This window comes from Arvicola amphibius, chromosome 2 (assembly GCF_903992535.2).
Source record: "Arvicola amphibius chromosome 2, mArvAmp1.2, whole genome shotgun sequence".
Classification (NCBI taxonomy): Eukaryota; Metazoa; Chordata; class Mammalia; order Rodentia; family Cricetidae; genus Arvicola; species Arvicola amphibius.
The window spans coordinates 62,256,008-62,269,644 of NC_052048.2; the positions used below are offsets into that span (position 1 = coordinate 62,256,008).

At 39.2% G+C, this 13,637-nt stretch overlaps 1 protein-coding gene across 11 annotated transcripts in view; it reads left to right on the forward strand.

The window, feature by feature from the left end:
* Window positions 1–13,637, forward strand: part of Znf638 (zinc finger protein 638) — a 72,162-nt gene that overhangs the window by 54,562 nt on the left and 3,963 nt on the right. For all 11 annotated transcript variants that reach the window (XM_038320837.2, XM_042054608.1, XM_042054609.1 and 8 more), the window contains 3 exons: window positions 8,301–9,516; window positions 10,111–10,176; window positions 11,066–11,990. In XM_038320837.2, the coding sequence (XP_038176765.1) occupies window positions 8,301–9,516; window positions 10,111–10,176; window positions 11,066–11,990 (2,207 nt within the window). The remainder of the gene's footprint in view (window positions 1–8,300; window positions 9,517–10,110; window positions 10,177–11,065; window positions 11,991–13,637) is intronic.

The window sequence follows — 13,637 nt, forward strand, 5'->3', positions numbered from 1 at the left end:
CAGAGAAAAGCCTGGCTCGAGTTTGAGTGAGGATGAGACAGCAAAACTGGGTAGATGCCCTCCAGTCAGAGGGAGGATTTGGCTGCCTCTCTTTGACTAGAGGTACCCTCACATCACAGGATGTCACTTAACATATATAAGCTGACACAGTAACAAACTGAGTTCCTCCTGCTTTGAATCGACTCCCTATTGCTTCTGATTATCCTGCATCATGGGGCTGCAGACCAGGCGGATAGCACACTCACCTTTCCCTGGGGAATGAGGCTCAGGAAGCCTAGCAACTGGCACCCAACATGGGGCAACTGATCCCAGGGCAAAGTGGTCTTCAAGGTGAGTGGGACCCCACGATGGATAACGCAACTTCAGGGAGGAGACTGGCGAGGAAGAGCAGGAAAAGGTTGAAGATCGGGAGAGGTCTGAAGAATCCAAAAGTAACCAATTAATCAAAAGAACGGGAGAAAAGGAGACAGACGAGTAAAGATCAAAAATGGACGCAGTTTACTGAAGAGCCATTCCAGGGGGAAGGAACACAGCAGGCAGAGGCAAAGACAAAAAAAAAGAAACTAGATATTGCCTTATGCCCCCAGCCGCCCTGGAAAGGATAAAATGGGAGAGGGGAATGGAACAAATAAGGGGCTCCATCCTTGCCAGGAGGAAATGAATATACCAGTCTTTTGCAGGAACGTGGGGTGGAGCCTCCTGGTTATACTTATGCCCAGGCCTATAAGGCTAAGGTTTACAGACCCCAAGCCTTCCTGGTCAATGTTGCCCCCGGCCCTAATCGCCCCCTAGTCTGGTATCCTTGGGAATCTAACGACCTGAAAGAATTGAGGAAGGCAGTGGCGGAGTATGGCCCCAACTCCCCTTGGGCCATGACCCTCCTTCAGGAGGTAGCCTACCATCCTTTTGTCCCCAAGGACTGGTATGATCTGGCTAAGGCCGCCATGTGGTGGGGGGACCCTGATATGTTAAATGGACAGCCTTTAAGGAGGCCTGTCACAAAGGGCGGAGTTCAATAAGTGGCCAACCCCCCAATTCCCATCACTTATTCGGTGGTAACTGGTATGGGGGAAGGCTTTTCCACTGGGGTCCAATAAGCTGGAATTTTGGTTCTGTATTGGGACCAAGTTAGACAAGCAGGCCTAGAGGCTTGGGCCACGCTAGGGGAGGGACCCACTGAATCACCTATCACTGGCATGATGCAAAAAGCGGCAGAGGCGCTTCTGGACTTTATTGAGAGGAAATTGCGCCCCCCCCCCCCATGGGCTTAGAGACCAATTTACTATGCTCCTAGTCTGGGAAGGTATGAACCAAGATACTAGGATGGGTTGTGCTTATGTGGTCAATTGGGGCATTCTAAGAGGGATTGCCCACAAAAGGGCGATAAGACCCAGGCATGGAAGGGACCCCCTCTGTCTCTCTGCCCTAGCTGCCACAGGGGTACCACTGGGGCTCAGAATGCTGCTCCAAATTTGTTATAAATGGGAAACCCATCGCAAATCAACCTTTAAACTGGAGGGGGCGGGGGTGACTTCCAGCCTCCTTAACCAAAGGAAGGAAAGATGCACCTTCAGTTAACTGGGCCATTCCAATGGTAGAGGGGTTCTGACCCAGTATGACTATGATCATTGGGGGGGACAAAGATTCCAATGCCTGAAAGACACAGAAGCTGACAGGATGGTACCTCAGAAAGGAAAAGGTTCCTACCAGCTGGGATCTCATAACTGGGCCACCTATCACGGGGGTTGGGAGAAGGTCTATGTCCCAAGAAATGGCCAGTTCAATAAATTGGGAGGGGCCGGACAGAGACAAAGGGAAATTTAGGCCTCTGATCTTCCCCGAGTTATCTGTGGACCTTCTGGGACAAGATTTGTTAGGCAATGGATGCTGTTATTACCTCTGACCACCTAGCCTTTTATGATAAAACTGAGGAAGGTGCCATCAGGATTCACCCCCCAAAAGTAGAGGCAATGTCCCCAGGGTCCCCTCCATTAGGTGGATACCTGTTAAGTTGGTATGGGTAGAGCAGTGGCCATTACCTGAACTTAAGATGCTCAAGGAAATCACCAGAAATCTGCTTAGAGAAGGATGGATAAGGCCCTCGATGAGCCCCTGGAACAGTCCTGTGTTTGTGATATGTAAGCCTAATGGGACCTGGAGAATGCTACAGGACCTGTGAACAATTAATTACCGTATTGAGCTAGTAGGGGCCCTTTTTAGGGACTTACCTTGGGTCCCAACAATCCCCAGTTTTACCTCACTGTAATTGATCTAAAGGACTGCTTCTTCTCAGTCCCTCTTCATGAGCAGGATTGTGAAAAGTTCACCTTTTCCATTCCTACAATTAACTCCTCTCAACCTGATGAGAGATACGAATGGGCTCTTCTCCCACAGGAAATGGCCAATAGTCCGGCCTTTTGCCAACAATATTTGTATAGTATCCTCTCTCCTTATTTTGACAAAGATAATACCCTCTTATATGTTTATATGGATGATCTAATAATTGGACATTTGCCTTACAAGAGATCCCAGAACCCTGCAACCCCTATTCTATGTGGTGAACAGCCCTTATGTGGTGAACCTACTGCCACACTTACCCTATGCCTATAAAACAAAAAGGGTGAGAAGTCTCCCCCCATCTACAACTTTAATAACCATCAATATTTTAAATTTTCAAAAATCAGGTGAACAAAATAGATTACAGAAACAGTGGGGATCCCTACCAAGGAGGCCCTGCCTAAAGGTTAGGTGGAAGGATCCTCTCACTACCCAATGGAGGGGCCCAGATCCCTTGTTGACACAGGGCTGAGGATATGGATATTTCTTTCCAAACAGAGGGGAAATGCCTATATGGCCACCCTCTCGTAACTTAAAGTTCCTACCTCAGGACAACGGGGAAAACCAAGATGATCAATAAAGAGATTATGGTGGACAGCCCTTAAATTCAAACACAAGAAACGAAAAAAAAAAAAAAACACTGCCCAAGGTGAAATTAACCCTTGAGAAGAGTGGGGACAGGCCGCAAGCCCCCACCAACCACAGAAGGTGTCGTGGGTCTTGTCCAGTGCTGGCACTGGAGGGGAGGGATCCAAAACCAGACTTAGATGATGACACCCTGAACATGGTGATCTGACCTGATGTTTGACTTATGTGATTTAGTTCATGGGAGCTGGGTTGTGGGATTCAGGGGATCAAAGGGAGACCTGAATGCAGAGGCTTTCAGGGATACACCCTACCTACCCCAGGCATCTTACCCTAATGAGCCTGAGTGTTCTCAAGTCCTTAGGAGACATGCCCTTCTGCAGATATCCTTTTATGTATGCCCAGGAAGCAACCAGACTGCCTCAACTATTAGAAACTGCGGGGCAGCTCATGATTACTATTGTTCTTCCTGGTGATGTGAGCAGACTGGCTGGACAAAATTAGAAAAGACAGACTGCATTGTGTTATTTACAAAAGTCTTTGGATTCCTTAGCAAGGGTAGCCTTATAAAATAGGAAAGGCTTGCTGTTTATGGAACAGGGAGGAATTTGCAGGGCACTTGGGGAAGAATGTTGCATCTATGCTGACCATTTGGTGATAGTCACAAGAATCCTAGATGAGTCAAGAAAAGATAGTGATTCATTCATAGGACCCCCTATGAGACCTGGTTTGTTTTCCAAAAGCTGAAACAAACATTCCAAAAACAGATACAACAGGTACATGGCCCTTCAAATACATTATGGTAGGCTCGATACATCTCATCCCAAGGATGAACTCTCAGTTTGAGGGTGCCCAGGCTGAAACTCTGGATAGGAGTGGCCCTGAGGCATACTCTCTCCCTGGTGGGCTATTCTGGCTTGGTGACCTGGGTAGAGGGTGGAATATAAAGCAAAATGGGGAGATGTTGGTCCAAATTATCTCAGGGCCTGTACCTCAAGGCCTGTAGGACAGAAAAAAGCCTGGTTCAAGTTCAGGGTCTATACTTGGAGGCCTGTAGGACAGAGAAAAGCCTGGCTCGAGTTTGAGTGAGGATGAGACAGCAAAACTGGGTAGATGCCCTCCAGTCAGAGGGAGGATTTGGCTGCCTCTCTTTGACTAGAGGTACCCTCACATCACAGGATGTCACTTAACATATATAAGCTGACACAGTAACAAACTGAGTTCCTCCTGCTTTGAATCGACTCCCTATTGCTTCTGGTTGTTCTGGGAATGGGCATCCTGGGTTGTGGTCTGCAGAAAGGGCAGATTGCCCTCACTTTTCCCTGGGAAATATGGAGGCTCAGGAAGCCTAGCACCATCATACCTGTTCCTTTTGTTTATGTGTAAAGTTGTTGTCATCTTACCTTTGGGTTCTGTTTGGCCTTAGGGTTTGTTTTGGTTGGTAGCTATATTTAATCTCATTCATGTATTTATTGACTATTTAGAGAAACTGCATGTATAATTTTGAATTACATATAGAATTGTTGCTTCTTTATGCTTGGTAAACACCCTGGAGCAGTTTAATGCATGATAAATGTGGCGTGCTCTTTGCTAGCTTGTTGTGTACCAAAATAGTAAAATGCAGTTTACGTACTCTTAAATTTTCATTAACTTAAAAGTATAATTTTCAGTGTATTTTTTAAAGAGTTGGTACAGTTTTAGAACATTTGAAGTATGGAATGGGAACATTTGTCCCAAAAAAAAAAGTACTACTTTGTGTCTACTATGAAAACTTAATTTTTAGAGTCTCTTCAAACTATTGACTTAGATTTGCTTTCGCCATGGTGTTTACTATCGATTACTACTGTTTATTAGTCTATGTTTTAAGGTCATCTACATTTGAAATAGCAATTTGAAAATGCTTAAATAAAAAGGTATTTATTTGATTCACAAACTATTACGGATTTTCTTATTAACTAGCATTTTGTAAAATCAGACTATTGTAGATTGTTAAAATGATCATGAGCATATTAAAATACATTGGTAACTCATAAGTAACATTTCTAGGTTGCTGTGTATGTCAGTCCATACTTTTTTTTAAAAGTTCATCTTGCTTTTGTTTGTTGGTTTGGTTTTCGAGACAGTGTTTCTCAATAGCTATGGAGCCAATCCTGGAACTAGCTCTGTAGACCGGGCTGGTGTTGAACTCAGAGACCTGCCTCTGCCCCCTCCGCCCCCAGGGCTAGGATTAAAGGTGTGCACCGCCATCGCCTAGCTAAAGGCTCAGCTGTTAAAGGCTAGGCTTACAACCAAAAATTTAAAAGTTTATTTTTAAACCAATAGTATTCACTTGCAAGTCCACAGAGAGCTTAATAAATAACAATGTCACATGTAGGTCCTATGGACAGACCTACAGTTTTCTCTATTGGTCACAAGAAATAGATTTCCCACAAAATTCATTTTTGTGTGTTCTATTTTATAAGATTTTATCAGAAACAATGCTTGTTGTCTATTTTGTTTTTCTTCTTCTCAAGACTTAAAATATTGACATGTTAACAGATAGTTTCAAGTCTTGTTAAATTGATTTTTTTAAAAAAAACTTCTTCCAATTTTGCTCTCACTTTTTTCTGACTTGTATTACAGAGAAAAAAATAAGAATAAAATCATGTGGGATATAACCAGAGTATACAACATTACTTTTGGAGTAAACTTACACCAAAAAAAAAAGGTGGTCGTGTTTGTTTTGCTTTACAAACAGCAACAATAAAAAACCAAAAATTTTGTTGAGTTTTTTAAAAATGTGTTTGCCAGTTCATCTTGAAGTGTGATTCTTTTGTTTCTAATTAATGTAAATTCTAATTGTAGATTGCTTAGAGGAGATTTCACATTATAGTTTAGTAATAACTTACATTATCCTTCATTCTCCTCATGCATATCCTGTTTATGTACAATTTGATTAAGACTTTAAATAAGGATACTAAATGAAATTTTTCTTATTAATATTGATAAATACCTGGTGGAATTCTCAAATAAATATTAAATTTTGGTATTGTTAAATCTCATCCTAAAATGTCTTGAGATGTGCGTGTGTTATGGTGTCATCCTTTGTGCTCATGCCTAACTTCTTTTGTATGCCTTTTGTGAAATTCTCAATTGGTCTGATTGGGAGTAGGATATTAGATACCTGTGTACTTTCTGGAACTGTTTGTGTGTTGTTTCTCAGAATGTAACTGTTTTCTTTTAATCTCTTAAAAAGAGAAACAAAAATTGCCGTTTTATTTATGGTATTAGTGTCATTTATTTGACCTCTCAGTGGCATTCCAAACTCAATCAACTTTGAAATCTTCATTCTAGGCAATAAACAGATACTTATTGTTAAAACAATTTCTGTGGGAAAAATACTATAATTCTTAAAGACTGGTACACAGTGGGGCTGGAAAGGTGGCTCAGCAGTTAAGAGTACTTGCTATTCTTGTAGAAAAGAATCCAGGTTCGATTACCAACACCCACATGGAGGCTCACAACTGCCTGTGGTTCCAGCTCCAGGGGCCCAGTGCTGTTGTCCTCTGGCCTTCGAGGTCCTCTTGCACTAACGTGATGCACATAAACTCAAGGAGGCATGGGTGCGTGCACATACACACACACACACACACACACACACAGACACACACGAATTAACAATAAATTTTAAAATAATTGTACAGAAGTATGAAATTGAACCATCTTTACAAACAGGCCTGTGTTCTGTTTCAAATGTAGAGCTGCAATAGTTACTCTTTGGCTGAATGATAATAAGTGTTTATAAATTTTAAATGTGGTAATGAGAAAGTCTTGTAACATCTTTCAGATGAGATTAAAAAATCTGTGTTTGTTCAGCCTCATAAATGTTTCTGTGTAGTTCAATTTATCAACTTTTAGGATTAATATATAACTCCATAATGAAGCGGGAGTTCGAGTTTATTCTTTATTATTGATATGAATCTTATCATTTCAAAAGTTTGTATTTTGAGAAATATCCATGTAACTATGAATGTCATGGTTCTTTGTCCTATTGTTCCTGACCACAGATTCTAGTTTAGTTCCAAGAATTTGGGACACCTAATATGAGCCCCTAGTATCTTCAGTGTTAGAGATGTTAATTTCAAATAGAAGTATTTCAACATACTGCATATTTTAACACAGAAATTAGAATGTATTGTTATTAGGATCTATAATTCCTTGGTGTTCATAAATTTCTCATAACTTAACAATTATTCTTCTGGGAGAACCAGTTTATTTAATGAAATGACTAGACCCCAGTGGGGCGCAGTTAGCACCTTTACCAAATCTTTGAAATAAAAGTAATATCTCAGGACAGAAGCATGTCAGAGATAACAGCATATCCTTTCCTTTATTGGAAAACGAGTTAAAATTGTTACGATGTGTTAATGTGATATGATCACTTTCTAGTGTCTTTCTCTATCCCGCTGCTAGTAACAAAAGTATGGGAATGTATTTTTAGACTGTGTTAGACATAGTGTTCAGAAAAACTCTTTTCTTCCAAGACAACTTTTCATGTGGAATGTTAATTTAAAATAGTTTATTCTGGTTCTGCTTCTGTGAACGCTATTGAATTTTAAAGTTAAAGACTTGTGGGTTTGGGAAGACCATGACATAAAATAATTAATGCCGTTTTCTCCATTTCTTCTGAATAATAGAAATATTATATAATAACTGAGTGAGCAGTTTATGGGTAGTTAGATTGTATGTTCATGTTAAGGTGGTTCTAACAGTTTTGTTTATGATTGTAAATCTTCAAAAGCTATGGAGGTCCTTCTAAAGAAAAGTTTCCTTGAAGTATTATCATTCATAAGTACATTTTTTTGAAAATTAAAAGTAGGTCTTTTATACCCAAAAAGGAAGCAAAATGGTTAAATGGCATTATCCTCCATAACAATCCCAATTTTCTTTTTATGAAAGTTCATCTGTACATTTTTAAATTTCCATGAAAGTCTCACTAGCTTTATTGTAGAACTGTGCACATTTTGTTTAGTTACTATGTCATGATTATAGAGCCTAATAATAATTTGAGATCTTTTTGTTCAGCCTTTTCAAGTCCAAACTTGAAGCGAGTGAAAAAACACTTAATTTGTACAAGTAAAAGGAAGATATCAACACTCCTAATTTACTATTACTTCTTTTGAATGAAAAAGATGGGTGATCTTTTAGATCTTTCACCTCCTGATTTCCATCAGAACATCTTAGCCAGTTTAATGTTGATTGGCTGGATTTCCCAGTGCTTAGTATTTGTGCATCAGAAAACCTTTACAGTTGGCATCAACAGGATTATTTACAATGGTTGAATTCTCATCATAGTTTGATTTTTGTTTGTTTTTGTGTTCTTTTTGTTTGTTTTTAAGTACTTTTAGCCCTGACTTGAAAAACAGTCCTGTTGATGAAAGTGAGGTACAAACAGCAGCCGATAGTCCCTCTGTTAAACCTAGTGAGGTTGAAGAAGAAACTACTTGCAATATTGAAACAGAAACTTCAGTGCAGCAGGAAGAACTTGGTAAGGAAGAACCCAAACAAGCCTTGTATGAGTCTGACTTTGCAATTGACACACTGGACCTGGAAGCTCAAGGAGCAGAGGTCAGCATAGAAATTCCTCTTGTAGCATCCACTCCAGCTAAAACTGAGTTATTCAGCGAAAATATGGAGGAATCTGCCTTAAATCAGCAGATGTACACCAGTGACTTTGTGAAGGAAGAGACAGACGTTACAAACCCTGAAACAGAATTATCAATATCTGACAGTGTCTTAGAAGAAAAGAACATCAAGGGAATTCTAGAAGATTCTACATCTGAAGCAGATAAATTGTTTTCTGGAATTGCACAATCCACAGTAGAAGCCATAACTGAAGTGGGCAAACATGAAACTGTTTCAGAAGTACTGCCATCTGCTTGTGTTGTGACCCAAGAACCAGGAAGTTACATTGAGGATGAGAAGGTTTTGAGCAAAAAGGATACTTCTGAAAAAATTAGCATGGATGACAAGGAGGAAAATGAATTCAATACTAAGGAAACCAGAATGGATGTACAAGTAGAAACAGAGAAAACTGAGAAGAATGAAGCTAACACGTTTGTAGAAAAATTGGAGAAGATTATAGCAGCAATAAGAGAAAAGCCAGTAGAAAGTGCTGTAATCAAGGCAGCCCCAAATAAAGGAGTGGGTGAGAGCAGTAATCCTGATGAAACTGGTAAAACTAGTGTGTCGACTGTATCAAATGTGTGTCATAGTAAAACAAGCATCAAGGCTGCTGTGGTGTCTTCCACTAAAGCAAAAAATACAACTTCAAAAACTGAAAGTCAGAAAAATTTTCCAAAACCTGTGCTTAGAGATCAAATAATTGCTGAAAAGAAAGTTTCAGCCAAGGAATTTGGTTTGCTTAAAAATACCAGATCAGACTTGGCAGAAAGCAACAGTAAATCCAAATCCACTCAGAGTGGTGTTAGCAGAGGAAGGATCGCAGCCCTTCAGTGCAAGGATTCTAAACTGGATTACAAGGACATAGCAAAACAGTCTCAGGAAACAGAGACCAAACCTCCATCCATGAAACGGGATGACAGCAACAATAAGGTGAGGAGAGTAGAAGAATGACTCGTGTGTCTTTGAAGTTCGTAGCTCCGCTGCTATAGCGGTGAAGTAGGAATTGTAGTTTGGCTCATAGTTTCATCTCTTTCACTCTAGTCCCAAGCTCCTGTTTCCCTTTTTGAAACAATTCCTTTGATTTAAGCCGGTAGACATTTGGAGTATTGAGCTCAAAGTTCCCATTTATTCCATGCTTGGAAAGAAAGTCTTACTTGGTCACAAATGTAGCTGAACTAAAATTTGGTCAGAAATATAACTGATTGAAAGGAAAGGTCTGTAGTGGCTCCTAGGATGATTTGGCATTCTCATTCCTCTAAAATTGAAACTTTATCAGTTCGCTGAGCACCTACTTAGACATTGTGGGCAAAGAGGAAAAAGACTTTGGAAACTGAATTTAACTCTAAATTTTAGAGACTGACTGTGCCTATACTATTAAATATTTATTGATTTAGTTTTATATACTTGCTAAGTATTTGCATAATTGACCATATTTGGATATTTGCTGATTATCTTTTCTCTTTTTTAAAGAACATTAATAATTTGGGTATAAACTCTGTTTTTCTGTATTTCTTAATATTTTAGGCATTGGCTTTGCAGAACACTAAGAATTCTAAAAGTACTACTGGTAGAAGTTCCAAATCAAAAGAGGTAAAAGGAAAATATGCACATTCTCTATATCAGTCCTTCCATAGCAGTGCCCACCTATCTTACATACTTGCACTTATCTTTTCATAGTTAACATGGAAGCTGAGAGTGAAACATACAGGGCATAGGATAAGGAGTGAAGTGCTTCTTGTTGTATTCTGCTGTTGTCACTGAGGTAGACTAAATAGTTTTCTTGCTGTGTGTACTAGTAGCGGGTCATTGACAGCATACAAAATCCAGAAACTTACTGGAAATTTATTTACTATGGTACCAGTTTTAAAATGATTTTTTCAGAAACAGCTATATTAGCTATTAAGTTTTAGTAATCTTTTCAGATAATTTTATCAATATAAAACTTTCAAACTTATAACATTCTATAAGTTAAAATATAATATATAAACTGATTGATATGGTTGATTATTTACCTTTTTGTTTGAGGTACTTTTAGAAGTCTAGTAAGTAAACACTTGCTTGATACTTAATGTATGGAATAGTAGATTCTTTGTATGTGTGTTTTGACAAGTGCTTTAAATCTAGTTTTAAAGTGTAAATTATTTTTTTAAATTATTTGTGTGCTATATATGCATATTCTCACATGTATGTGCTCTTACATGAAGATTAGAGGACAATTTGCATGAGTCGCTTCTCTCCTTATACCATTAGTTCTTGGTATCACACTGAGGTGGCTCGGCTTGGTGGCAGGCACCTTTGCTGACTGAGCTGTCTTACTAGTCTTATCACTTTGGAACCCTTTGAAATATAACATTAAATTTATTTTAGTCTTAGGAAATGGCTTTACAGAGAAATTCTCATGATTTGCATATTAGTTTACTGTGACTAGTAATGCCCAGTCAGTCAAAGTTCATAGTACTGATTCTTAACTTTCCGACAGGTACCATTATTTACATTTAATTTGGATGAATTCGTTACTGTGGATGAAGTCATAGAAGAAGTAACTCCTTCTCAAGCCAAGCAGAATCCATTAAAGGGAAAAAGAAAAGAAGCTCTCAAAATTTCTTCTTCCCCCGAACTTAACTTAAAAAAGAAAAAGGGGGAAACCTCTGTTCCTCACAGTGTTGAAGGAGAACTGTCCTTCGTAACGCTAGATGAAATTGGGGAAGAAGAAGATGCAGCTGCACAAGCTTTAGTCACTGTGGATGAAGTCATTGATGAAGAAGAGCTCAATATGGAAGAAATGGTAAAAAATTCTAACTCCCTTCTTACCTTAGATGAACTAATTGACCAAGATGATTGCATTTCCCACAGTGAATCTAAAGATGTTACTGTTCTGTCCATGGCCGAAGAACAAGATCTTCAACAGGAACGCTTGGTAACTGTGGATGAAATTGGAGAAGTAGAAGAATCAGCAGACATAACTTTTGCTACTTTGAATTCGAAAAGAGATGAAGGAACTACTGTAAGGGACTCTATTGGGTTCATTTCTTCCCAGGTGCCTGAAGACCCTTCTACTTTAGTTACTGTAGATGAAATACAAGATGACAGAAGTGATTTCCATTTAGTGACTTTGGATGAAGTAACTGAAGAGGATGAAGATTCTCTGGCTGATTTTAAAAATCTTAAAGAAGAACTTAATTTTGTTACTGTGGATGAAGTTGGAGATGAAGAGGATGGAGACAATGATTCAAAAGTTGAGTTAGCACAAGGCAAAATTGACCATCATCCAGATAAAAAAGGAAATAGAAAGAGGAGAGCTGTGGACCCAAAGAAGACAAAACTTGAATCTTTCTCCCAAGTAGGTCCAGGAAGTGAGACTGTTACAAAAGATCTGAAAACCATGATTGAAAGACCTACGGCAGGTAGATACTTGAAGTGTTCATTTTTCTGTTTCATGAAATTACATTTAAAACTGGTTTGAACACAGTGCCACAGTAGGAGTAATATCATCGTGCTGATGTTCCTTCCGTAAGCCAGCAGTTATAATCACTCAAGTTTTCCATAGAACCAAGTACAGGTTGCACACATTTCTCTTAGCTTGCAGAGTACAGGTTGTCCCAAGTTGTTGTACCTCAAGAAAGGATGGCAAAACCAGGAAACAAACCGAAGCAGCCAATGCAGAGCCACAGTGAAAACAGTGTGTATGAATGGGGAAACAAGCTTTTAAAGAGCAGAACAGTGTGCACATTACACTGCCTCCTACTTCTGGCTTAAATTTGGGTTTAGAATAAAACAAGCAGGAGAACAAATTATCGAGGTACTGTTCAACTTTATTTATATACTTTTAAGTTAGGGTCTCACTATGTGACCTTTTGTGGCCTGGAATTTCTTATGTAGACCAGGCAGTTTTGAGCTCATAGAGATCAGCTTATGTCTGCTTCCTGTGTTCTGGAGTTAACGGTGTGGACAACCACAGCTGGCAGATGTTGGTCTTTTGAGATGAGGTCTGACTGTAGCCCTTTTGGGCCTAGAACTCAAAATGTTGCCTTGAACATGCGATATTCTTGCCTCCCAGGTGCCAAGATTACAGGTGAGAGTCACATCTGGCATAGTGTCATATTTTGGTTGTATGGAATAATAGAGAAACTTACTTGTTTGCAGGACATGAGAGATAAAAATAGTTTCCATTAAGAAAACTGTGAACCCAGTTGACACACTGTTATAGAATAAAGTCACCTTTATGAGTGAATTCAAATAGTAGTTTATTTTGTTTCCTTAGATGTTACAAATGAAATTGTTCAATGTATTAATGAATATCTACTTTGCAAAGTTTTTAAAAAAGAAAGAAAGCTAGGTGTTGTGTGCTGCATGCCTTTAATCCCAGCTCTCAGCAGAGGCAGGTGGATCTCTCTGAGTTCAAGGCCAGCCTGGTCTATAAAGCAAGTTTCAGGACAGCCAAGGCTGTTATACAGAGACCCTTGTCTTGGGTGGGGAGTGGGGGAAGGCAAAACAATAACAAAAAAGAAAACCCTTGAAAATTTTAACCAGACTAAGAATGGAATACTAGGAACATCTCACTGGATTGATAACAATTCAGGGAAAAATGTATAGCCACTCTGTGAAAAGGATAGGAAGGAATAATTGTTCAGAACACAAATGGAAACATTTTGAATGAACTGCTTTTTTAAAATAGATTTCTAAGGGGCTGGAAAGATTCTCGGCGGTTAGGAGTACTGGTTACTTTTTCAGAGGACCTGGGCTCAATTCCTAACACCCACCTGACAGCTCACAACTGTTTGTAACTCCAATTCCAGGGGATCCAACACCCTCACACAGACATATATTCAGGCAAAACACCAATGCACATAAAGTAAAATAAAATAAAGGAGATTTCTATTTAGGAATAGGTTTCTTGACCTATAATCCAATACTCAGCTTCAACTACATAAGCAGGTTCCTGTCTCAGAAATATAACAAAAAGGCATTCTCCCCAAATTTATGTAGTTTTTAGAACAAATATTAGAATTACTAGATAGTTTAATATGTTAAATTTATTGTTTTGTTTTGTT